This window comes from Lutjanus erythropterus, chromosome 6 (genome assembly GCF_056507025.1).
Source record: "Lutjanus erythropterus isolate fLutEry1 chromosome 6, fLutEry1.hap2, whole genome shotgun sequence".
NCBI lineage: Eukaryota > Metazoa > Chordata > Actinopteri > Lutjaniformes > Lutjanidae > Lutjanus > Lutjanus erythropterus.
In genome coordinates, this window is record NC_139322.1 from 22,580,644 (window position 1) to 22,607,521 (window position 26,878).

Below are 26,878 nucleotides of genomic sequence, written 5' to 3' on the forward strand. Positions count from 1 at the left end.
GGCTGCTGTAGAAATATGGTGATGCAACATGGTGGACTCCATGGAAGAAGACTTGTGTCCTATGTAGAAACAAATGCCTCATTCTAGTGCATTATGCGTGTACCTGTGTGTGGTGGCTACCTCACAGAATTGCACACCTGTGGTGACCACACAGACAGCTTTTCTGCTGTGGTGCTGCTGCTACCAGCCCTATCTTTCTAGGAGTTTTGCAGAGAAGAAAACTCTTGTAACCAGAGGGCAGTGTGATATTTTCCCCCTCGTTCAAAGAGAAAAAATAGAAAGAAAAAAAACAAAGAAGACTTGTACCTTACACCAGATTTTTTCATGTCTGTCACATATTATACAGATACAGCCATTGAAACGGTCATGAAAATTGTCATGTTTCTTGTTTGATGTCAATATAACAAACAGATTATTTTCACTGTGTATTTTTGATGGAGCCTTTGGTCCATACAGTGTCATGGGGACACTGCAGCCAATAGTTCAAGTGTGACATGACCACAGGACATGATGAAGAAGTTTTAGAAATTATATATCGAGAATGACTTTCATTGTCAGTTAGTTAGTAAAATGAATTATCTGCTCGCATGCATGATTAATAGCCATACAGACCATGTTGTGTCTGCTTTAGCCTCTTTCACAAGTGTTACATCATTACAACCTCCAACAGAATTTTATGTTTATTTTTGAACAGTGATTCTTACTTTCAGGTGATTATACACTAATGAAAACATACGTTTAAATATTACACTGCATTTCTGCCATATTCTGCGACTGAATACCCATAAATCTCACACACTGGACCTTTACGTTGTGTGCATAAGACAGAGGATGTAAGGTGTAACAGTGTGTGACAGAGGCCTGCAGACTGACAGCCAGGCTTAAAGGATGTAGTGGAGGGAGGGGTGGAAGTGGCTCTTTAGCCTGAGGGCCGCAGGGCGTGCAGTGAGAGTGCAGGGTCACCTTTATCCACGCTGTCTGTGCCCAGAGCCGGGAGGCGGCGGGGGGAGACCTGGGAGTCCCAACAGGCTGAACTGATTTCCTGTGCAGGGTCATGCCCAGGACAGGCTTGGGGGACAAGGGTTTAGGACCACGGGGAGCAGCGAGAAGAGCTGGTCATGGTATGGACAGCGGGTTGCTGCTATTTTCTGCCATTTCCTCGCTTTTAACCACTGCTTTTTCTTTCCCTGCAAGTGGGTGAAGATAAAATGCACACTTCTCTCTCTGAGGTAAGATTTAGTATTATTTTCACATACTGTGTTTATTTCATGAAGGACACTGCTCTGTTTTGGTGTGATGTGGCAGAGATGTCAATGTCTGTTTTACTCTGAAAGATGGACTTTTCAGTACATGTGTGGATGGACTCCCCTGCTAACAGTCCACATAGGAGACTTTGATTCCTCAGCAAATAACATACCCATAATCCTCTACATCTTCTGCTCTCTTGATGCAGTATTCATATAAACACTATTACCTGCGGCGGCTCTGAGATCATAGCGCAGACGTTCTTCCTCTTGCCCACATTTCTGGAATGCATTTACTCAGCTGGCTTCGTGAATTCAAGAGTGCTCTGCTGCCTCGGGCTACAGAGGACATGCTTGTCACGAGATTTGAGAAACATATCCGTGTGTGTCCCCCCCTCTGTGAGTACATCTTAAAACTCATACTCCCCTCTAACAGAATTATGAGGTTTTTAATGGTGGTCAGCCAGACAGCTTGATAAATGCTGGCAACTACACCTAGGTTGAGGTTTACGGGGGATGAATACACTCAGGAGTGTGTGTGAGGGTAAAAGGTGGCACTGTGGTTGTGATTAACATGACAGCACAGTCTTTTTTAGCCCCTCCGCTCTACTGATCCAAACATGTTAATGTAAGTCATGTTACTCATAAATGTCATTAGGCCTTATATCTAAGGTCACTAATCATTTTAAACTTTAAGGAGCCTTCCTTTCCATGCGAGCTTTGCAAGCTGTATCCAAAAGAAGACTGGAATTTCCATTTTGTTCATGACTACACTTTCATGAGTCTCTTGGGAGAATATTTTCTGCACATTAGAGTATGAATAAAACAAATTAGAATGATTAAAAATGTTTTCCTGTTTGTTTATTAATGTCTGATTTTTTTGACATAACAGTTGCAACTTTTGCAGCTTTTCTCCATTTGTTATTTAAATTCTAATGTAGGTTAGACATTGTACAAAAAAAAAAAGTTCAAGGCAAGCATTTGAGCTCACTTGGAGCCGTCATTCACATCTCCATATTTCTACCTCCCTTTACACTTGGATCTTTAACGTACACTGTGGACACTTTGATATTTCAGAGCTCAGGATGGATTCAAATGTAGCTTACCAGGCCTCTCAGCCCAAATGGACCTCATGTTTACACACTTGTCCATCAGCTGGCCAGCATGCGGCCTCAGGTATCCAGAGAGATGGTGAGATGTCCCCAAAACCAGCGGTACCGTGTCTGAACCTGGTAAGTGCACTGTGTTTAGACGAGGTTTGTCTAGATCGCAGATAACATGTCAGTATCAAAGAGCCTTTTATCTCAGTCCTGAGCCTGACTCTCTCTGAGGATATTCAGTCAGTTTTGAGCTGCATGGTAAAAAAAAAAAAAAAAAAAAAAAAAAGAAATTAACAACACGTTTTGTGTTCTGTGCCATGGACAAAGCATATTTTCTGCTTTTACTTTAGATTTTGTTATTATCCTTATATTGACTCCTATCAAAACAGTTGTCAAGTAAAAATCCCACAAAGATTTAAGAATTATATTGCATAATTAAAGCTGTATTTCATTGCTAGTAGGGACATGTTATGACCTTCATAACGATTGTTTTGCCGTTTCCATCATTTCTAAAAGACATGCAGTGTTATTCAGTACAGCCACGGGAAATCACCGCTGTGTTCAGAGCTGAACGACAGAGAAATGGCGAGCTGACTCACTGTACTGTGTGTGTCGGACACTGGCATCGGTAAAATACACTGGAACAATATGAGTACTTTCTGTTTGATCAGTACATCAATGATAACCTATATTTAGGCCAAGAATTTGTTTTCATGGATTACTCATGCTTTATTTTCAATGTTGCCGATCGATTAATTATTTTATTTAGAATACTTGACGCTACAGTGTTCAGCTCTAATTAATAGCATCCAAAATTGCCAGTTGATCAAATTATCTGTATATTTAAATATAAATCATGTCGTTTATAAATACATTTTCATATATTCTTGAAATAATTTCTGTTGAATGCCGACGTATTTTCAACGAAAATGATTGTCTTTTAGGCTGTTCAAAAACAAAGTGAGCGCAGAAACAAATGTCGCAGTGAGTAGCCAGTTGAATAAATTATCCCAATGAAGCTTTCATGTTTAATTTATAGCATATCAATTAGCATATTTAATTATGTTATTTGCGCAAGGATTAATTTACTAATTTACGACTAATTTATTATCCATATTTATTTGACCTCGACAGTCTTTTGAACGAATGTCAATGTGCTTTAAAAAAAAAAAATAGCCTACTTTATTTAGGCTTAGGATTTCCACATGCTTTGTACGCTAATTGAATTAGTGTCTTTCTTTTACATATGCCTTTTTACTGACCAGAAATTTGTCATGCAACAATGAATTTCGGGGGGGGGGGGGGGGGGGGGGGTTGTTTTGGGTTTTTTTGTTTGTTTATTTGTTTTTGTTTTGTTTTTGTTTGTTTTTGGTATACTATTTTTGGTAGGCTATCAGTGGCTTCCCCTTTCTGGTTTATTAGTAGAAGGACGCATATATTTGTTAACTGTAGAACAATGCATCGAAATCTGATGGGAAAACAAATTTGTTGGGCTAAGTTTGCGTGCATTGTGCGTGCAGAAATGTTCAGTAAATGAAAAGGAAGTCTGACAAAGTATAAGAAAAGGATAAGGTCCACTCGCTATGTCCATTTGTGTAAAATAAAAAAGTCTAAATTAAAATAGTAAAGTAAGAAAATAATGGAAATAGCTGTACGGAAAAAAAGTTTTAAATTAAGTAAATCAAACAAAAGACATAGCAGACATTTTCATTATGTAAAAAAGGTGTTTTATTCACAGTTTTTCTGTGCGTAATCGTGTGTGTGCGTGCGTGCGTGCGTGCGTGCGTGTGTGTGTGTGTGTGTGTGTGTGTGTGTGTGTGTGTGTGTGTGTGTGAGTGAGTGAGTGTGTGTTGTCTGCTTCTCCTGTCCTGCTTCATTTGGTGATTAGACCCATAACAATATCTGAAATAGGAATTAAATGGTTAATTGGAGGGACAGAAACCACACGTGATTGAATTTTTGGCGGATTATATCAGACTGCTGGATGCTGTAACAGACACACAGATACACACACGCACACACGCACGACCTCTCTCTCTCTCTCTCCCTCTCTCTCTCTCTCTCTCTCTCTCTCTCTCTCTCTCTCACACACACACACACACACACACACACACACACACACACACACACACACACGCGGACACGCACACATACACACACTCAAATCTCACGGGTCTTTGTTTCTGATCTGTTAAATCCCACCCACTTGACATGAACACAGAAGAGAAAAAAAACTTCTCACTCCGGCGGACACACCATCAGCGGCCGGTCGCTGCTGTTGTCTCTGCTGCTGCTGGACTCTGACTACAGTAAGATGGACACGGAGACATGTTTGCCTTTCTCTTCGCAGAGCAGCCGGAGGACGCCGCCAGAGAACTCTCCCAGGCTGGAGCACGGCGCTGGCGGCTCCGGCTCATTTCTGTCCTGCGATGAGCTGCAGAAACCCTCGCACCTTCCTCCTCCTCTTCCTCACCGTCTCAGCCTGCGCGGGGACCTGTACGCCGCCGCCGCCATGGGGAGGTTTGGAGATGCTGCGGCGGACTTTACGCACGGCGCTGCGCCAGCCAACCCGCCCGCCTCACCGTCCAAACACAGCAAGTTCATGGACAGTATAAACCAGGAACAGAAGGGCACATCGATCAGCGGCAAGTTTTATGAGAACAGCTCGGAAGGTAAGTTAGCAAAAAGTTTCAAAAAGAAAATAAATGTAAAATGAGCAACTGACCGTAGCAGAAGTGGGGACGACAAGAACTAATCATGCCTTCCATTTTTGCTTGTTTTTATATTTGCCTGAGCTGGGGCTGCACAATTGTTTGAAATAATACCGAAACACAATATGGCCAACTGCAAAATCCAAATCAATTTCCAAAGCATTTAAAAAAAAATAAACTTTATAATGAAAAACTAATGTAATTAATGGAGTACTGTAGTGCTGCAAATCTTATTCTCCAGAATAAGAAAACTTTTTGTTTGTTTGGACCCAAACAAAGACCCCAACAAATGTCACATGATCATGATTGTAAAAAAAAAAAATCTTTCAGTTAAAATTAAAATTGTCATGCAAAAATTATAATTCCCACTAATCATGAATCACAGTCGCAGTGTCTGTCAAAATCATTTTAAAACAGGTTTTTTTTTTTTTTTTTACCATATTGTGCTGCCTCAAATATCTGTGTGTGAAAACAAAGCACAGTTGATTGACAATAGACTATAAAAAGACATTTATAAGAGGCATAAAAAGTATTAAAGTAAAGTATTTTTGCTTAAATTCCTAAAGTATTTGCATTAGGCATATATAGGAAAAAATATATCATATTATAAATTATATTATATATTATACAATGTCATTATTTATTTTATTTATTTTCCACAATTTTCACAATTCAAAAATAAAGTAGTCTAATGGCCTTGCTACACAAGGTAAACAGGTGTGAAAAAATAAATGAAAATAAATGGATGGATATAGGAATAAAATATGAGAATAATCTTTATCCTGTGCAATTAACATAAGAAAGTTATCAGTTTTCCAAATTCCTCTCAGTAAGCCTTTTTTGACAGTTTGCAGGGTTCATAAATGTGCCATTTCAACTAAGAATAACACGCAAAAGTGTTACTTGATTGTTTACAGGGTATGGAAATGAAAGCACACTTGTGATAAAAATGTCAGCAAGTTTTTTTTTTTCACTTGACAGTCCGTGATGTAAAGTGCGAGAGGTTAAAGGTCAGTCTGGCAGCAAGTTGGGTGTGTCATTGGGCTACTAGTCCGCTGTCGGCTTTTCAGGCCAACGTTCAGTGTTTTTGTATTTTATCTCTCTTTTTTAATAGTCTCTTTTTCTCTTCATATGCAAGTTTTTTTTTACAAGCAGGCATGAGCTCAGAGGCAGTCAGACATATCAGCCTGTAGTTGTCCATCTTGGGAAGAAAAGTTAACGACTGTGTATTTTGAACCAAAGCCTGAAGAAATGATGTGGTCTTTCACTTTATTTATTGGTGTTGATGATTCTGCAAAGCAACAGAGGATATGAGCGGTGATAAGCACTTTGTGATATCTGTGTCCAGAATAATATACAGCAGCTTGATTCATGTTACTGCCAAAGACACCAGATAGACTCTTTTCACAATTAGTTATGATAATGATATCAGCTGTCCTGGCTCAAAGTGGACTTTTATTACTTTTCTTTTAAATGCTGTTTAAATAAGCGAAAGGGGGCATGTAGGCCTGTGGTTTCCTAATTCACATGTGTACACACACACATACACACACATACACACACACATGCTTGCTTGTGCACTGACAATTATTCAGTGTTAGTTTAATTTATTTTGCAATTTACCAACTTTCTTACTGTAAGTGAGTAGGGCTTTGCATGTTCAGAGTAGATACCACGTATGTGCGTGTGTGTTTATCTACACACGCTATACGCTGCTCTACATCTGTGTGTTTTCGAGTTTGGATTCGTACACCTTCAAAGGAAGACATATCTTCCTGTTTTGTCTACAGTGGGAGGAAAGTTTAGAGATGGTGGGACAGGCCAACGCATTTGAAACCCTTCAATCAGCTTCACACACTTTTTTTTAATTTAGTTTGCTAATTTTTTTAAAATAAATTCATGCAGTTGCAATACATAATTATGACATTTCATTCAGTGGGTGAGTTGATTGTTATAAAATAGTGTCACTACGAATTGCTTGATTTTTATAACGCAAACTTAGATTTTCCAACAAAAGGGGCAGAGGATTTCTCGTCTTTTTTTTACAAATGAATTTCATATTTCAGAATGCGGGAAAAAGCTTCTTTTGTGTTTACTCACTGGGGACATTCAACACATTAATATGTTCTTTAAGATGTTATACCATATTTGCTATATATGCTATATTCTCTGTGGGAGATTCGTTTTTTGTCTGTATATGTATGACATATCCGCCACAATGTATCCCACACAAAAATTATCCACAGGCACAATACATTTATTACCTTATTCATAGTTTTCTTATATAGATATATGGTACACACACAAATGCATCGTACATTTCTGTATAAATAAAATATTGTATATAATTATTGTATATAGCATATCTATTTTATCTTATCTGGATTTAATTTTAATTATTTTTTTTAATTCTTGACAACATTTTCCCTTGCGCTGCTACATTTTGTGCTGCTTTGTCAAATTGAATTTCCACTACCAGGGATCAGTAAACATCTTAACTTATCTCACTATTTAAATACATGATCGCTATGAACTCAGCAGTTCAAACCCTGCTATTAGACACTTTTTAAATTTTTTAGTATTCATCAGTTACAATAACTACAGCAGAAAACTTAAGAAACAGTGAATATTCTATATTCATTAAAGACGGAAGATGAAACATGTTTTAAAGACTGAAGTACCATTTTGAAACCCTTAAGGCACAGAGCAAGAGAGCTTGAAAAGTAGCATCTTAAATTTCTACCATGACTATTTCGATGTATTTCAACTGATCCTGGTGCTCACAGCGGGATATTCCTACCTACACATTTTGAATTTATCCTCTATTTGCCTTTTCCCGTATTTCACATAGATCTCCAGTTACACTGCAGTGGAGGCAGAGCGGATGTGGCTGTTTGACAGGGTAAAAGCTATACAATGTCCTGCGGCCCCAGGTTGCAATCTTGACGCAGAGTATTTTCAGCATGAACTGCAGCGTGAGTTGGGATCTAATGGACACGAGGAAATTAATGTTGCAATGAAAAGTGCTCTCTGTTGGGCCCCAGATTGAATTAGCAAAATAGCAAAGTAGTGTCTCAGTTGCCCCCAGTGAGTGAGTTCCTGCGCATAGATGGAGGAGAGTGAGTTTTGTTTTGGAGCTCAGGGTTAAACATAATGAACATGGACAACAACATCCAAACACTGCGGGAGGGAACAGCCCTTTCCATGGTCAGTTAACAGGAAGGGAAATAATGCTTTCAGATTTCCCCTCACTGCTTAACGTAAAGGGCAGAATGTATATTATTAATTCAAACAATTCTGTGCTTTATCAGATTTACATCTGCTGTATAATTATGTCTTGTATCCTAGTTTCCGTACTCAATTTGAATATTTTGACATGCACAATAAGATTCCCATAGAATATACCCTAAACATTTCTTTTCGGTATTTCCAAATAAAAAATTCCAAAATTTATTGCTTTGTGGGTTTAATTCAAGCCAACTGAGTGAGAGTTCACTGCCTGAATATGGGCTGTCTGAGATAATCAAATTAAAAACACTGTTTGACTGAATTAGTGTTGTCTGTTGCTTTTCTCTGGCGTCTCACAGTTCAGCCTTTTACAGCACTTTGAGTTTGGGAATCAAATTGAGAAGCATGAAAAATAAGCAAGAGATTAATGATAAACGGTAAAAAAGAGAGACTTAAAATAATTTCTCTGACACTGAAAATGGGACTGGTTCATCATTCAATTGTTCAAAAGCGCTGACCTTTTCTGTTGTTTCTCATCCTCATTTGCAGTTTCCCCACAATTTCAAAAGTTATTTAATGTTGGCTATTGGTATGCTTTTAGGCTGGGGATTTGTTCGTGATGTTTTTTGGGGACATATACCATATTTCTGCAGCCCTACAAAAGAACTTAACCAAGGGAAAAAATAAGACTTTTTTTATTTTTAATTAAATTTGTCAAATTATATTTATACTTTATTTAACCACAAAAGCTTTCTTTGAGATTGGAAATATTTTATATTAAGATTATATTAAGATTATATTGTATTAATATTTTCTCAATTGTGTCTGGCAGCAACAACTATTGGCGCATAGTTCCCCATCAAGAGTTATGCAAAGTAGAACAGATCACACAAAATAATATTTGTAAATGTGACAGATAGTTGATTGTTGAGTCTTATTCTCAGCACATCAAATACTGGTGTTTTTCAGTTGGTAAAGCATCCCAAGCGCAGCAAAACAATGAAAAACCATGATGATTGAGAGGAATGATTTTTGCATGAGTCTATGCATTATTTTCTGGGAAAACCCTACATAATATGCCTTTAAACAGTGTTAAAATCTTAGTTTCTGAAAGAAAAACCTTAATGTCATTGTTAATGATTGCCAAATCGACATAAGTAAAATCAACATCCCATAAAACAACAACCTAACATCAATCTTAACCCATCAAACAATAAATGAATACTGATGACCTGACAACAAAAAATGCAAGAATTAACATATGAATTCATATTTATTTTAAAATGTATATAACTGTCTACCTTTTCTGTGTGCCCTTCATGCCTCAGTCAGAGAGAAAGGAGCTCCAAAGACTATGGGCTATCCTGGCATTGGAACAGACTGTTGTGGCAAGCTGAAAGAGCCAGGTGGCGGTTTACATGGGGACTCTATCGCTGATTCCATTGACCTATCAGGCAAGAACAAGAAGCGGCGCAATCGCACAACCTTCAGCACATTTCAGCTGGAGGAGCTGGAGAAAGTGTTTCAAAAGACGCACTACCCTGATGTGTACGCCCGGGAGCAGCTCGCCCTGAGGACGGAGCTCACTGAGGCTCGGGTTCAGGTGTGTGTTCCGGCCACTACCTCCTATTTTACACCTTTTCATTTCAGAGCTATTTGCATAAGAGAGTTTATGACCTGAACAATACCTTTTGTCCTCTGAACCTTGCCTGTAAAAATAAACTGCTAGTGTTTGGTCTGGCTTGAAATTTTAAATGGACTCAATTTGAAAAGTCAAATCTAGGAAATTTTGCAATCATTCAAAACTAATACACTTTTCTTAATAAGCTATATTAATTCAGTTGTACTTGAGAAAACATGTTCAATAACCTTAAAATATTAAGTTGAGCCAAAAACAAAAAAACAGCGACTCACCGCTTCAAAGTGTGAAGTGTTATGAAAATAAATACCAATAAGTTAAATTAACTTGAATATTTAATTATTAATCAATTTGAATTATTAAGTTATTGGGACAATATTAGTTGATTCCATTAATTTTGTTCTGTTTGAAAGGTTTGGTTCCAGAATCGTAGAGCCAAGTGGAGGAAACGGGAACGCTATGGGAAGATCCAGGAGGTCCGCAACCACTTTGCTACATATGATATCTCTCTTCTCCCTCGTCATGACACATACCAGGTGGGCCACTGCAGATCCTAAATGACATACATGTTTTGTTTTGTTTTTTGTTCTTAATTTGACCTTTTCTGGTATCGCACCTTGATTTGGTTTTCAGCCTGCAAGATAATCTTATTGATCATTATTCACCAGTGTTGTATAGCAAGATTTAGATGTAGTTCCCTCTTTACTACTCTTAAAATAAGAACATTTAAAACTACAGTAGATTAGTTGAAGATATTTAAATAAAACAAACTACCTTGCATGGTGGAGCGCTAATGATGAATTAGGCAGTCACAGTCTGAGGGAAGAAGCTGCTCTGTAATCTGACGGTATGGCAGCAGATACTTATGTATCTCTTGCCAGATGTCAGCAGGGTGAACAAGCAGCGGCTGAGGTGGGTATTGTATTTTTCCATGTTCATTCCATCAAATGCCAAATGTGTCCTATCTGTAATCTCTCCCCATTCAGATGCAGGGCAACCTGTGGCCGGGGGCAGCTTCAGGAGGAGGTGGGGGTTCAGGCGCCGGCTGCGTTCTCGGAGCTGACTCCATCCCCTCATCCTGCATGAGTCCATACCCTCACCCCCACAGCAATTTGCAGGGCTTCATGGGCATGCCCCCATCCCCCGGCCATCCCCACCACCACCACCCGCCTCACCATCCGGGCATCAATGGCCTGTACTCGCTCCACAGCTTCCCAGGAGGCCTCGGGTCACCTTCCATTGAGGGGCCTGACACTGAATACAAGCCGACGGGCCTGGTGGCGCTGCGGATGAAAGCCAAAGAGCCAGGCAGCATCCTCTCCTGGCCCACATGACCACAACAGTGCCAGTTCCCCATTATGCACTGACTGAGCCAAAGCATATTACATTCCCTGGTGTACACACCCACCTCAGCATATGACTCAGATATTTAACATTTATATAAGCCAATGTGGAGACTTTTCACAATTCAGAAGATCTTGAAAAAGGAATTTCATGAACATTGATGGCAACTTGAGCCTCTTGCACGAAAAAACCCAGCGTATTAATAGGAACTTTATTGTTCTTTATTGTTTTGAGTTCTACTTTAATATTACAATGCTGAGACCAAAGAGGAAAAAGTTATTTAAGCATGTAAAAATTGTAATTATCATATTAATCATTGTTTTTTGTTTGTTGTGCTTTATAGTGTGACCAGTAATAAAGGGCTCCATCTAAAGCATCTGTCTTATTCAGTAGGAAACTGCTTTGGGAAAAGAAATTAAGAAAAAGGAACAAAACCAATCTCAGACAGAATTATTTTAGCCTTGACTTGACTTGGAAAAAAAAAAAAAAAAAAACGATAACCAAGAGAGTCGACCAAGAGTCTGTGTCACAAATTTAACTGGGAATGTGGTCGCAAGGCAAAAATGCTTAACAGGCTGTGGTTGCCATAAACACAAAGATTTCTGCTGTGCGGGAAGTGAGCTTCTTTGCGATCGGGAAGTGCACAGAGAGTGCATACACATGCAGCCTACTTGGCCTCGCTTCAACACGCCTTCAGGTGGCACCTCATGTATCAGGAGCGACTGGCAGGTTCATTAATGGAAAGCTAACTGAGGAACCACACTTCACTATTGATGATAAAGTAGGGAGCCTCCCACAGACGGCAGGGATTTCATTCACATCTGGCATCAGTGGTAAACCCGACCAACTGGGTAATGAGTCACAGTTTAATCGGAGGAATTGGGGTTACTATGGCTCGGAGCGTATATGTTGGGTAATATTATTCGCTATCTGCTTTCATTTATAAATACATATGTGTTCATGTGTTGTCTTCATGTAAGAAGAATATGTTGCATTGGCATACACTCTTAGAAATAAAGGTGCTAACTCTAACCTTAGAGGGTTCTTCATGTTGGTCACGTCGGAGAACCCTTTTTGCTTTCTGATAGAACCTTTTACAAAAGTTCCAACCAGTTCTGACAGTTCTACCTTGAATCCAACAAAAAGGGTGAAAGATTTCCCACATTTCCTATGAGAGGTTCCACAACTTAACCTTTCTGTGGTGTAATTGTTCCACACAGATGCTTTTACATTCTAAAGGTTTTATCTAGAACCCACCCAGGGTGTTCTAGATAAAACCTTCCCTTTTATATTATGGTCCAAAGAATCTTTATCGAAACCCATCTTTCAAAAAGTTTTTTTTCTTTGGATGAAAAGGGTTCTTTATGAAACAGTCAGCCTGTCAAAGATCCCTTGACAAACCCTTTCCTCAAGAACGGGTTCTTCAGAAGCAAATGATTCTGGGTAGAATCTTTGCCCTTCAGAAAGAGCCTTTTTGGAACCCTTATTTCTAAGAGTGTACTTAGTCTCACATGTACTCTGAATGCATTCCTAATAATTGTTTTCAGGAAATCTCCTTGTTGTGCTTTACCCCAAACAATTTACTTTATTGTCAAGGAAACACTGAAGTGCATGGTACCATCCCATCTGGTGTAAATTACTAAATACCAACATATTCATGTCAGATGTGCAAACATTTCAATCTGTGTGAGAGATTGGAAATGCAACTTGAATAGAGAAAAAAGAAAGTTCCAGTGGTGGACAAAGCCCTCCCAAGCTCCACATACTCCCCAGGAGTGTACATGGCTTACGGCAGAATATATTGGCTCTCCCTTCCCTTTTGCTTGCTTCACCATGACAGCCACGCTGGGGCGGATTAGCTGCCATTCCCTGAGTCTGTGCCGGAGTTTTGTGTGAGCCACTAACATGTGGTTCCAATAGAGGAATGCACAAACCCATCAGAAACACTTTCCACACCCACAGCTTCAAATTCCAGCCAGGCCCTGGGAGACGGCAGCCCTTACTGCAGTTACATAGCCCCCCTGATTAAATCCCAGATTAAGTGGAGAAGATAAGAAGAGCTGTCAGTAGGGATAAGGGATTGGGGCGATGGCCATCTTTAGGAAAGCTGAAGAAATAGCAGATGGTGGAATCAATGCTCAGTTTTAATATTTATTTTTAGATAGGGAGCAGGTTAATCAAATGTATCTGTCCGTAACAAAAGAGGAAACTCAGTGGCTTAATTAATTTGATATGTTAACTCTGTCAGAACAGTTGTTGAAGAATGACTTACGATATTAGAAATGCAGTACAGTTTATTCCACTTAAAGGACCAATTCCCTCATTTTACAATCTGCTTGTTAAGTCTGACACCACGTGACGTATAATTCAAAGGCTCATGGTGCATTCCATTTATAGTGCATTCACGTGGTGTCAGAATAATGGGAAAAATTATGTCCTGACTGGGAAATTTCACGTGAATGCCCCTTTAATTCGGAACAACAACTTGGAAAGTCAACAGTTCTGTTACATGACTTGCCGAGTTGTTGTCTGTTGACGTCATATATGTAGAAAATATAGTGGACAACAGTAAATGTTTGGTTCATGACTTTTTATTAATTCATGTATTGCATAACATTTTTGGACACATGTAATTTGTAATATATAATTAAGCTATAACCATCAGTTGCTGTCTACATATGGAAAGTCTCAAACACAAACATCAATGACGAACCTGTGATCTTTTCACGATAACCTCTTTCTTTAGTGAGACATCACTGAGAATAAAGCGATGAGTGTTCCTGTTTCCCCATAGATATATTATAATGAACTAGACAGTAAATGGGGAAAATACTTTTTGGGCTGGTGAGGAATTTTCGCTGCAATACTTCAAGTGTCCGTTGGAAAAATTTGCTGGCAGGGTTGAGCGGCAAAGCCCTGTATAGTTCTATAATATGTCTATGTTTCTCCCTGGCGGTGTAGACGGGTTTCAGTGCAACGTCATCACAGAGATGCACACGCAACTAGGGCACACAAAGCTTGTCCACATAGCACAACCAGCGTTGTTAACAGATTTAGTGAATTTTCAGACCCTTTTAGCGACTTTAAATCTAAAAAGCCAGTACTGACAAATTTAGCAACTTATTCTGCAAACACCATAGGTGTCTTTCTCTTTTTCTCCCCCCCTTGGGCCTGACAGGCAGGAGGATGGCCCAAACATTTATTTGAATAACAAACTTAGAGGGGCAATTCCATTCAGAGACCTGATGACTATACTGATAGTCACCCATTGTTAGCTGACATTTTACATAATATATTAAAATGATATGAAAGACAACCAAACAGATTCAACTCTGAAATGGCATTTTATGATTGAGTCAACAAGGATTTACAAAACCATGCATAATATGTGTTGATTTGACCAGGAACCACAGCCATTTTGCCCCTAGAATATGTGTGCACCCTGTCATGTTTGTAAACAAGAAACTCATCTATAATTAAGGGTATGTCCAGGCATCAGTGGAAAAGAATATTTACAAGGTTGAGGTGAGTTATAAGTTATCTGTAAGTTAGTGTTAAGGTAGCTAGCAAGTTGCCAGACATTTAGAGATGATATATCATGTTTTGGTTTGGATATTTAGACAAAAAAAGTACAGGACTTTTATCACTGTGAACATAAATAAAGATGAAAACAACTTATCAACGTGTCGGCAGCTAGTATATCCGGAGCATTAGGTTAATCATCACACAGAAAATGATTGAGTGACACATTGTCTCAGGTCTGTTCCAACAACACATAACACAGCAGTGCAGCATATTGAGAGGACAACAGGCTCAGTCCGCTTGGATCCAGAAGCCGTTAAAGCGCGGCTGATACATCACATCTTAACAGCCACATAGGCGATCAAGAGTTTTGATTAAGTTGTCATTAAGTTACAGTGGTGTGGCATGAGCTTTGATCTGTGTCAACTCAATATATCAGACTACAAAGGGCTCGTATGATTTGCCAGAAAAGAAATGAAAAATGTTGAGTTAAGACTGCAGGATGCTGGGGGCAGTTATTAACTAAGCATCACTCAGTGTGTCAGGGTCATTGGGTGAAGACTCACTGGAATCTGGAAATGACTCTACCCTTAGCCTCATTAATGGACAGAAAAATATGATTTAATGCTCATTAAAAACTGTAACGCTGCCTGCTGGCCACTGTTCTGAGCTTTGATCACAACAAGATTTATCTTGGCCTTGAAGCCCAGCTATTGTGACATGCACACAACAGATCCTTGTATGTGAAGTAGTCCAACAGCATTAACATGTCCCACTAAGCTAAACAATGTGGTAGCGCAGTGTTGCCAACACAGAAACACAGTCAAACAGTGGAGTGAGGCGAGTTCAATACAGTCTGTCAGGAAGTATTTAACTGCCTCCAAACATTTATCTGTACAACTTCATTTAGCAGTTCATCATCTGCAGGGAAAAAAAAGAAACCCTTCAGAACAGTGAAGTGCCACACTGAATCAATTATTTGCATTTACTACAGTGTGCAAAATGTTTTTTATGCATATCCAGAAATATGAGACATAATTGAAAGAAACAGTGAAATCAGAAAAGTGCTATTTGATTTCAGGATGAATGAAGCAAAAAAGAAAAAAAAAAATATGACTAACAACAAGGAGTAAAAGTCCAGTTTGAGATTTTCATTTTATTTTCAACTTATACTTCAAAAAAAGCAAACTCTTGCATATAAAAGTAACTAAAGTGTTGAGCATGAATTAATTAAAGGTAGTGGCCTAAAATCTAGGCTCATTAATCACTTTTCAGTATAAAAGGCTGTTAATTGCATTTTCATCTTTACAAAAGTCCTACAATTATGACTAGAGCGTGACCACTGTATACTTATGATAAAGTACCTCACAGCTGTTTTCAGCAGCCTGCTTTGTCCACATACGGAGACAGACCTATCCACGGTCATTTTTAGGGATTAGTTGAGGGTTTAAGAGCCACTGAAGCGTTATAGCTGCTGTTCAAATACTGCCATCTTGTGGTTTTACATCGACTTCTGTGTAAAAAAAAAAAAAAAAAAGTTTCAGTCCCTTTACTCTCCATGAACACATTGTTTGCCCTCTTGTGAAATTCTGGATTCCTTTTTATTGTAACAAAATCTGGCAGTTTCAGATGTTTATAGTTTGTGCACTGTCCATAATAAAGTCACCGTGGGTGGACAGAAAACAGAGCACCTCACCAAATAATACATTCAAATAGCCCTGTGATAAATAATAAGTGTCTATATAAATGCTTTGCTGAGCTTGTAATGTTTGTAATGTTGTTTGCCTATGTAGTTATAAATCTGTAAAAGAATAAGAAAATAAATGTGTAAATTTAAAGGCAAGTAACAAAATATAAAATAATAATCATAACAAGCATTTTAATTTATTTTCACTTTTTTTAAATTTATTGATTGATATATGTATATATATACATATATATATTAAAAAAATACATACATTTAATTCTTGCATATAAAGTACTCTGTTTCTGTATATTGTTTAATTTTTAAAATGTATTTATTTTTCTATAATGCTGTAATTTGTTTTCACCCCTTTATTTTTCCGTGTTTTTACCCCTATTGCTTTTGATTATCTCTGTGGCTTTGACTACTCAGTCTGGGCAGGAAACCCACTTTGGCCTATCAAAGAATGACAAAAGCAAAAGGGAAAGGAATAAGGAAAAATAAACAGATAAAAAAAAATCAATAATTGACATTATATGAAGGAATAAACAAATAAATAAGAAATATACTATAATTTAAATATATTATTTATTTTATTATATTTTGTTATTTGACTTTATTATTACTCATCTATTTACTTTTTCATTTTCTTATTCATTTCTTTTTTATTTTTACACATTTAAACTTCTACTTTTTGTGGCACGGACTCCATATTTGTCTTTAAAAAAAAAATTAAATGCACATACTATTTTCATTTTAGAGTGCTTCAGCGGATGATTGACATGCGCTTTAAAGTTTTCCACCCACGTTTTCAACCAATCAGATTGAAGGGGCGGGCACTCGCGTTAATCTTTACAAAATGGCGACTGTTGTTGTTTTGCCGCAGGGTCACTGAATAAATCCGTTTTTCATTTCAATAATTTTCTGCAGTAAATTGCAGAAACTGCTCTAATAACAGCCCAGGCGTGCCGAGGGTCGGCTCCGTGTGGACTGAAATGAAAGGTAAAGAGCGGTCGCCGATTAAAAAACGCTCCCGGGCCTTGGACGATATTCGAGACAGGGGAGGATGCCATCCGACCAGCAAGAAAATGGGGGCTCTCTCCGTTTCCAGTGGGAGTAATAATGGAAACAGCTCGACCAAAAGCGATGGCGGCTCGACGAGACGGAGTTTGCTCGGCGACAAAAGAGACAGAGACTTCGACGGTCACAGTCGGACTGGAAATAATCACAGTTTGTCTGCCGCGGCCAGCTCCGTCGGTAAAAACCACAGCCTGAGCTTAACGTTGGATTTAGCCTCACCGCGGAGCACTTCACGGGGGGAGCCGCGGGTTCAGCCGCCCAGTGCCGAGAGTGAGTACAAAACCCTCAAAATAAGCGACCTCGGCACCCAGCTTAGCGACGAGGATATAGAGGACGGACTCTTTCACGAATTTAAGAAGTTTGGAGATGTGAGTGTTAAACTAAGCCGTAGCAACGATGAACGGATAGCGTTTGTGAACTTCAGGAAGCCGGAGGACGCCAGAGCCGCTAAGCACGCCAGGGGACGGCTGGTGCTGTACGACCGGCCGCTAAAGATCGAGGCGGTGTACATCAACAGGAGGAGAAGCCGCTCCCCCGTGGAGAGAGATTTGTATGGAGCAGCTCAGAGCCACAGACATTTACAGAGACCCCTCTCGCCCACCGGGCTCGGATACAGAGACTACCGGCTACAGCAGCTGGCCTTGGGACGGCTGCCCCCTCCCCCGCCGCCTCCTCTGCCCAGAGAGCTGGAGCGGGACCGGGAGTTCGCCCTGTTTGAAGCCAGGGCACGTCCAGCTTTCATTGCAGAGAGAGCAGCTTTCCGTGAGGAGGATTTTATATCTCCGGAGGATGACCAAAGAGCCAATAGGACGTTGTTTCTAGGCAATCTGGACATAACTGTTACAGAAGCTGACCTGAGGAGAGCTTTTGACAGGTTTGGGGCAATAACAGAAGTGGACATTAAAAGACCCACACGCGGACAAATCAGCACATATGGATTTCTGAAATTTGAGAACCTTGACATGGCCCACCGTGCTAAGCTTAGCATGTCTGGCAAAGTAGTGGGCCGCAACCCCATAAAGATAGGTTATGGGAAAGCAACTCCCACCACACGCCTGTGGGTGGGTGGACTTGGACCTTGGGTTCCTCTAGCCGCCCTGGCGAGAGAGTTTGATCGTTTTGGCACTATACGGACCATTGACTACAGAAAGGGCGACACTTGGGCCTACATTCAGTATGAAAGTTTGGACGCTGCACAAGCAGCATGCACGCACATGAGGGGCTTCCCGCTAGGAGGTCCAGAGAGGAGACTGAGAGTGGACTTTGCAGACACTGAGCATCGTTACCAGCAACAGTTTTTGCAGCCTCTTCCCATACCGCCGTTTGACATGGTGGCTGAGTCGTTTGTCCACCGTGCCACTCCTGAACCGCTGAGGGTCAGGGAACGGACTCCACCGCCGCTTCACTTCAGGGAGAGAGAGCTTTTTCCTGGGACAGACTGGCCCAACCCGGCTATTCGCGATCGGGTACGTGCCTCACCGTTTGAACCTCTAGAGCACTTGGAACGTGAGCGACGGGCACGGGAGCCATGGTCATTGGAACGAGAGCTGCAGGGACGAGAACCCGCACGCAAGCGACGCGTAATGGATGACGGACGCCATATGGACCACTCCCCTGACAGCACAGAGAGGACAGTAAGGCGTAGGCGTGCTTCTCCAGATGGTAGTCCTGGAGGTAGCAGCAGAGACGGAGGGCGGTTCAGTGACTCAGAGCGCCCTCTGCGGGGCGAGAGACCCTCCCCTGTACGAGAACATCACAGCAGCCTGGAAAGAGGCGGTGCTGAACGGAGACTCAAAAGCCAGAATCTTTCTGACAAGGGACCTTCAAGCAGCAACGTGTCAGCAGTTGGTGAGCGAAAGCGCAAAGCGGGTGATGGCGCTAAGGGGCCAGCAAAGAGAGAACGTTCTGAGAGCAGTACCAAGGGAGGCCAGCCGTCCAAACCAGATGGCACCAAACTTAGCCTGGCCTGGCATGGCATGCTGTTGCTCAAGAACAGCAACTTCCCAGCCAACATGCACCTGCTGGAGGGCGACCACAACGTAGCCAGCGACCTGCTTGTTGACGGCACCACGGGAAGGCAGGTGAGCGAGCTAAAGATCACCCAGCGACTTCGTCTTGACCAGCCCAAGCTCGACGAGGTGTCCCGGCGCATCAAGGTGGCGGGGCCCGGCGGCTACGCCATCCTGCTTGCAGTTCCTGGGACGTCGGAGGATACATCTTCGTCTGACCCTGCAGCCTCAACTCAACGGCCGCTTCGCAACCTGGTGTCCTACCTCAACCAAAAACAAGCAGCTGGAGTCATCAGCCTGCCTGTCGGGGGGAGCAGAGATAAAGACAACACAGGGGTTCTTCATGCTTTCCCTCCCTGTGATTTCTCCCAGCAGTTCCTGGATTCCTCTGCCAAAGCTCTGGCTAAAAGTGAAGAGGACTATCTGGTCATGATTGTGGTCCGTGGAGCATCCTGAAAAAAAATCAGAACACACTAAGTTCAGATGTTTAAAAAAAAATCTGCTGTATGTCAGTAACTATTGCATGCTGTGTGTTCTGCATTATGGGGTACATTAGTATGGTTCTTGAGTGTTTGTATGTTGCCATGTAATCCACTAAAAGGACAAACAGTGCCCTCCTACAAAACAAAAAGGATGTGTGTTTTTGAAATTATTTTTAATGGGTGTATGAATTGCTCTCAAGGTCATAAACCTGCAGTAATTCAGCCAGGATACTGTAAAATGGTGAAATACGAGGAGCAATTGTTGAATAAATTCCAATTTCATTTAAGAAAAGAGAAGTCATATAGAAAACCTTTGGTTCATTTACAGGGTTAAAATCTTAGCTACCGAACTCAATTGCAAAGAAAGAACTAGCAAATTGTTGCTGTCCAGTGAAAACCACTGATAGGAAGAAAAACTGGGAGTGCTTCTTTATTTGAGACAATTCTCTGATCTCTTGAGCCAGACAAAACATTTACAAAGCCACCGAATCATCTGAAAAATGCATTGTCACAAAACTGAAATCATGGCGTTTTTTTCTTAGCTCGTGCAAAGTTGACATTTCGAAGTTTGTGGTTTTCACTGGAGAGCGATGAAATTTAGAAATGCAATCAGTGGACACAATAACACCTCCGACAAGCTACTAAAGTGTTGAAGCCACATCTGTCTGACAGAGTGTTAACAAAAGCTGAAAACTGCGAGCTTAACAAAGGTCATATTTGTTTCTGGGCTATTATACTGCATTGCCTCAGACTGTAGAGGTTTTGTTATTGTGTCTATATCTTACATGAGGTATTTATATGAAGAGGAATCAGAAAACATCCCTTTTCAAAGCTTTGAACTACAGTGCAATAATATTTTTACTGTAATCACTTTTTGATGGATGGAGACAAAGGTGTGCATGACATTTCTGAAATGAAGGTTTTGGGTAAAGGTGTAGTGAATGATTTGGTACTGCTGTTACAAAGATAATCTCTCTGGAGAAGGAATCCAGGTAACATTTTGAAGGTCAAAACATGTTGCAAAACTTGTTTTTAGCTCACAACACTCCATTCACCTGGTGTTTTTTTTCATGCCACCCTTATGACAACAAGATTAGGGATGCATGATATGGATTTTTTTTTTCCACTGATACCAATAACTGATAATTATATGTTTGCCATGGCCAGTATTGATTTAGAAAATACATATATATATACATATACATACACACACACCATATCTATATATACACATAAAACCTGTAGTTTATGCACATCTTAGGGTAAGAAAGGCTAAAATCTAGTGAGCAAAAACAGATTATTTAATATTCCACAGTTCTGACCTAATCAATTCTAAGTGACTATCAAAACAAAAACAAAGACCAGTTCTGACTGTTCAAATGTTTTTTTTTTCCTAGCAAAGTTCATTGAAAACTTCACAAACATACTTTTATAGAGCATTTTGCCTAAGAATTCAAATTAAATGCTTTGACATAGGCTAATCTGTCAAATCAGATATTATCAGCTTTAAATTAATTTTTGGAATAATAATAATATAAATTTCCCGTCACTGTTTATCATGCATCCCTAAACAAGATGGCTTGAATATGGCAAAAGTTGAATGGAGTTCGGTGTACTGAAGAAGAGTTGTTCAATGTGTTTTAATGGACTTTAAAACATTTCTGATAAGACGTCAAGTATTTCAATTACCTATGTTGTGAATTATGTTTGAAAAATTACAAATTATGTTCAGGTTCATGGTTTGGATCTGAGTGTATCTTTTATTAACGTCGGAACACCAAATTGCAAGATAGACTTGGTGTGTGTCCACTGGTAAAACTAAATTGTTATGTCAACTCTATGTGGAATGCTGAATACTAACAGACATGAGATTTTTTTTTTTGCCCCAGAAACAAACCACCCGTAACACAATACACATAGCATAGTAAAACAAACACTAACATGTTTTCCATATTTTTAACTTCATTCATTCATTTTATTTTGTGCATCCCTACCTTAGACATGGTTGTGTAATGTGATCTATGAAAAACTACAGTAGTAATGGATAAAAAGCTTAGAGCATTTTGTGTTGTTTCATTTATTACTCTGAAATCAGTAGGTCCTCCAAGAGTTATAATTTTCAGTATCAGTAAAATGTTGGTACAAAGTAACAAAAACCTGCTATTTTTTCAGTAAGTAAGGTCTGTGTAATTTTAAAGTTTTAGAAACACTTTAACAGTTAATGTTTGTATTTAGGGGTCTAAATTGGACAATATTTGATTCATGCCTGCCAACATGTTCCCAAGGCCTACTTACTGTATTTTTTTTTTTTTACCATTGTATGTTTGTCATGCAATAGTAACCCACCTCGAATTATAATTTGCTGAGTTTGGTTTAAATGTATTGAAAACATTGTTGTATGTGTGAAAAATGCATCCACTTCAACGTTGGACTCCTGAGGAGACGAGAGCAGAGCTGAACACCTCTGCAGAGAAGGCAACCTAGTGTTTGTGAGTGCAGCTTTTAAGTTGTGTGTCCCATCTGCACCTGTGATGATGACTTCTGTTTTAAAATGGGATAATTGAGCAATGTACACTTTGATGTCATGGGAAAGGAAAATCCGTAGAGCCCATGCGAAGCTGTTCACATACCTGCAAGTGCGTTTGGGCACCTAATGTGACCGATTATCAATAAATTGTTCATTTGAAGGGAAACATGTTTCTTCGATGGAAGTGAATTGAAGAAACAAGCTGCCATGCCTTATTGTGTTTCGAAGGAGTTGTCACTTGAAATTTTGTTTTCTGCGCACGCAAAAAGGGAGACGATTTGCAGTTTTGTTTAGCACCAGTGAAGAGAGACCCGTTTCGTTTTGAGGATCGCTTGTTTGCTTGCAGGCCTGTTCTGAGCTCCTAAGTTGCACATCTTAAATTACTCCCCCCATGATCCCCTGTTATACCCTCAACTGTTCCTGTTGGCATGTGAACACCTGATCAGGATCGAGGAGCCTCCGCTGCCCTTTGTTCACAGCCAGAATCTGGTTTGCAGTGTGAAACGGTGGCAGAGGCAGACAGCGGTGCAGTTTGGGAGTCGAGGGCCAGAGCAAACAGCAGCACGTGACCAGTATCCTGTTGTCCTTCCTGCTCGTTACTCTAAAGGTTTCGTGTGCATTGTTCCTGGTTCTGAATAGCTGCTGAGGAAGTCCCATCACCGCCCGTCACACACTCCACTCGGGAGATTGTGGGTGACACCGCTCTGAAATTTCCATAGCATCTCCAGTTCAGGCTGTCTCACTGCAGAGGCCAAGCTTGAACCACTGGGCTGATTTGTCTTTGCTAAACTTTGCCCAGTTATGATTTGATTTGACTTAATGTTTGGCTCAGGGAAGAGGATCAGCCCAAACCTCAGCTAGGAATATTCTTTGCTCCCGTCTTTGTGTCCTCCTCTGATTGATCGCTCTCCGAGGAGACGAATGAAGAAGAAGCGTTTGCTGTGCTGAAGGTGTGCTCCATCGTCATCTGAGCTCTGCTGCAGCATGGGGATGAAACACGAGCAGGGCAGGTTGTTTACTCTTTTTGACACCACTGGAAGGAATCCATGCTGCGGACCCCACCCCTCCCCCCAAAGTCTTCTAGGAATCCTGTTTGTTTAAGTTTATGGCCGCTTCACACAGGAAAGAAAGCTTTACATTTCCTCCTACCATCCATTTTAGTCGAGTTAGTGTGAAAACAAATGCAGTGTTCTGTGCTGAGAAGGACCCCTTACTTCACTAGAGAAACATTGCCATCTTGAGGACCACGGAGCTCCTGCTTTCCCCTCTCACAGTGTACCTGACAAATTACACTCATGCACACCAGACACCCAGGACAGAGCTGGTATCACTGCACTGCTGCTGTATAGAAAGGGCATGAGGGTGAGTAAAGAGAGAGAGAGAGTGCTGCCTGCCAGGTCTGTATCCCTGGCTCAAGCAGCAGTGGTAAGTATAAAGTGTCAACACAACATGGTTTACAAGAACAAATGACATACTGTAGTTTTCAGCCATTCGTTACTGACATTATTTCCACTAATGGTGGTTGGCATCAATCTAGCAGTGTAAGATAATACTGTCATTTACTTCCCACAATAATAACCCTTTGCACATAAAGCAGGTTGAGAATCAACAGAACAAAGTGATGATAAATTGTCTCAACAGTGTACCTCATATTTACATTTTTGATAGTATAGTCATGCAGAGGCTTTCGTTTAAATGCATTGCAAAATTGGTGTAAATTGTTAAATGGTTGTTGGAGCACCTGGCAACATTAGATTTTAGAAAATACTTAACAGTTAATAGTTCTTTTCGTAATGAGAGACTGCTTAGTAACCACTGAGTATCATGTATCACTTAATTTGAGGGGGTAAAAAGTAATTATTAAGTAATAAGTAGTTAATGAGTCAGCAGGTGGTTCATTGTTAATCAGGAACAACTCATGAAGGAAATGGTCAGTATGTTGATTTACAATTATTTAATAACTAATCATTACCTAGTGATTTATTAATATATCACGTCCACTAGTACTTTACTACATATTTACCCTGAATCCTAGTTATGCAGGAATTATAATTAAATATCAGGTCATTTCTGATTTATTCCTCTCTCATTCCCTAGTGACATCACATTTTTGTGTACCATGTTGTAAAATGTTACCAAAGAAATACAGGCAGGGTTAACTGTTTCACAGCAGAACAAAAAAACAGCTTCAATCCACCATATTCTTTTTAAGAGTCACATTGGAGGTTTTTCAAGTAGCCGCTCCTAGATAGCATTATTGATGCTGTTGAAAGAAACCTTTATTAGATTATTCTTGTTCAAGCCTCAACAATATCAGTTAAAATGTAATTTAAAGGAATTATAAAAAGAAAATTGATTCTGCCACAAAATTGTCATTTACATTAGTAGATGTTAACGACTACAGGCCACAAATGATAACCTCCAGTTAACGAAGTGCAGAATATTAATGTGAGATTTAAAGGAGGTCCAGCAAGTGGATAGACTGGGTGTACATCCATCAGTTTCTGCCAGATAACAGTCAACATATAGATTATGAAAATAAAATCAATCTGTGGTCAAAACTCATTTAATCTGGCAGCCAGCACTTAACTAAAGCCGGTATGCTTTTTACTTTAAGTATACTGAGGCTGTATGAGCAGCTCTGTGTGTCATGCTGCCACGGTGTCAAATAACAGAGTTAATCACAAACAGCTAAATATTTAATCATCAGTATATTGAGCAGCATTATAATGCTTGGCAATTAGTTTTGTTCAAAAGATGTGGTTAAAAAAACATCTACATAAAAAAAAAATATATAAAACAATTGGTTATTTTAGTCTGATTTGGAGTTGGATTAGCTTTTGTCTTGATATACAGTATGATGAATAGGCAATTTTTACCTTCTTAAAATAAGCAATTGTAAAATTTCACACTTTTAAAAGGTGACTTTGTGAATTAAATGTACTGACATCTGGAGAAACAGAGAGCACAAAAGTCTCCCAATGAAATATACTGAAGGGTCAAAAGTAAATAAGGTTAATTAACTATCATCCTTCACAAAGGCACCATATCATAATTTTATGCCAGTGTTAGTAAGACATCCTAATATCCTACAAACAAGGGCTGTGCAATGTGATAAAAAAACAAAACAAAATCATATCGTGATTATTTTGAATTTTTTTTAAGATTGGGATTCACAATTGGTGGGAATTATAGTTTTTGCATTATAATTTGAATTTTCGCTGAAAAAAAATATTAAAATCATGCTGATTTAATATTTGTAGAGGTCTGTACCAAGCAACCATGTTTTCTTTCTGGAGAACAAGATTTGTAGGCCAGGACATCGCTGCAGCACTGCAGTATTTCATTAAATGCTGCTGTGTCATGTATTTTTCCTTTATCAAAAAAATTACAGCTCGTGTGATTTGGATATTGCACTTGACTGTTTTACAATTTTGGTTAACTGTAGAGCCCTGGTAAAAAAGTAAACTGTAAACAATATATTATTGTACAGTCACCTCAGTTCAACATATATGATAATACTCAATCATGCATACTGCAGGAATGATCATCTGATTTAGGCCTACTGGTAGATAAACAGTAAGGATTTTGTCTTAATAATGTTTTTATCGAAGATAATTGAGTCTTCATAGTCAACCAGTGATCAAACTAGGATTATTATTAATTACAGTTAATCAAAAAGCCCAAACCCCTTTCTCCTTTTATTTTCTCAAATTACAAAAAATGTGATTAAAGGTAAAATATTCTGTTCCTCCCTATGGTGGTCCCCGCAACCCAGTTTTAAAACCACTGACTTGGATATTGTTACGTCAATCAGCGTTTACATTCCAAGCATTTTCGAATCATTTACTCTGCCATAAGTGAAAATTTAACACTGTCTTGACACCAGCTGTCAGTGTTAAATGTTCACACTTCTGCAGTGCTTAAAATTCTCAGACACCATGCCTGATTTCAGGCATACAGCAGTTTTAAATTAATATAACACTTAATTCAATACACGCAATAAAAGCATTTCCTTATGGACAACTTTTGAGGCTCGCAATTTTTCCTGGCTTTAATCTCTGCTTTTCTGTTTCCTTCACAGAGTCCTGCTGGACAGCAGTTGGTGCATCAGTTAGTTTCCAGGCTGCCAGCAAACACACCATCAGGTGTCACCTACTGTAAGTAACCTGATTGCTTTGATGAACAGTATTTTAACAAGCTGAAACAACAAAGTGTGTAACCCTTTTTTTTTAACAAAGGGAAATAATTACAAGTATTTGGTCTCTACTTTTAACTGAAAGATGAAAATGAGAGTAATATGTAGAT

The 26,878-nt window shown here is 39.6% G+C and overlaps 2 protein-coding genes across 5 annotated transcripts; both read left to right on the forward strand.

Moving 5' to 3' along the window:
* The first annotated feature begins 1,078 nt into the window (after nucleotides 1-1,078).
* On the forward strand, nucleotides 1,079-11,639 carry alx3 (ALX homeobox 3). 4 transcript variants are annotated; one of them, XM_084721200.1, is made up of 6 exons: nucleotides 1,079-1,229; nucleotides 2,322-2,476; nucleotides 4,695-5,016; nucleotides 9,612-9,886; nucleotides 10,336-10,458; nucleotides 10,909-11,639. In XM_084721200.1, the coding sequence occupies exons 2-6, from the start codon at nucleotides 2,330-2,332 to the stop codon at nucleotides 11,254-11,256; spliced, it is 1,215 nt and encodes a 404-aa protein (XP_084577326.1). In that variant the 5' UTR covers nucleotides 1,079-1,229; nucleotides 2,322-2,329; the 3' UTR covers nucleotides 11,257-11,639. The 4 variants fall into 4 exon arrangements, with proteins under 4 accessions (XP_084577326.1, XP_084577327.1, XP_084577323.1 ...); XM_084721201.1 differs by lacking the exon at nucleotides 1,079-1,229 and adding an exon at nucleotides 1,503-1,643; XM_084721197.1 differs by lacking the exon at nucleotides 1,079-1,229 and having other exon boundaries at nucleotides 2,162-2,476.
* Nucleotides 11,640-17,299: 5,660 nt separating this feature from the next.
* Nucleotides 17,300-20,868, forward strand: rbm15 (RNA binding motif protein 15). Its single transcript, XM_084721203.1, has one exon. The coding sequence runs from the start codon at nucleotides 17,468-17,470 to the stop codon at nucleotides 20,015-20,017; it is 2,550 nt and encodes an 849-aa protein (XP_084577329.1). The 5' UTR covers nucleotides 17,300-17,467; the 3' UTR covers nucleotides 20,018-20,868.
* Nucleotides 20,869-26,878: the final 6,010 nt, after the last annotated feature.

What these genes read in the sequence shown, in the direction of transcription:
- alx3 (XM_084721200.1), top strand. Translation starts at nt 2,330, where the DNA reads ATGGATTCAAATGTAGCTTACCAGGCCTCTCAGCCCAAATGGACCTCA. An exon ending in CGGTACCGTGTCTGAACCTG is followed by an intron (nt 2,477 to 4,694) that starts GTAAGTGCACTG and finishes TTCTCTTCGCAG; the next exon opens with AGCAGCCGGAGGACGCCGCC. An exon ending in TTATGAGAACAGCTCGGAAG is followed by an intron (nt 5,017 to 9,611) that starts GTAAGTTAGCAA and finishes TTCATGCCTCAG; the next exon opens with TCAGAGAGAAAGGAGCTCCA.
- rbm15 (XM_084721203.1), top strand. Translation starts at nt 17,468, where the DNA reads ATGAAAGGTAAAGAGCGGTCGCCGATTAAAAAACGCTCCCGGGCCTTG.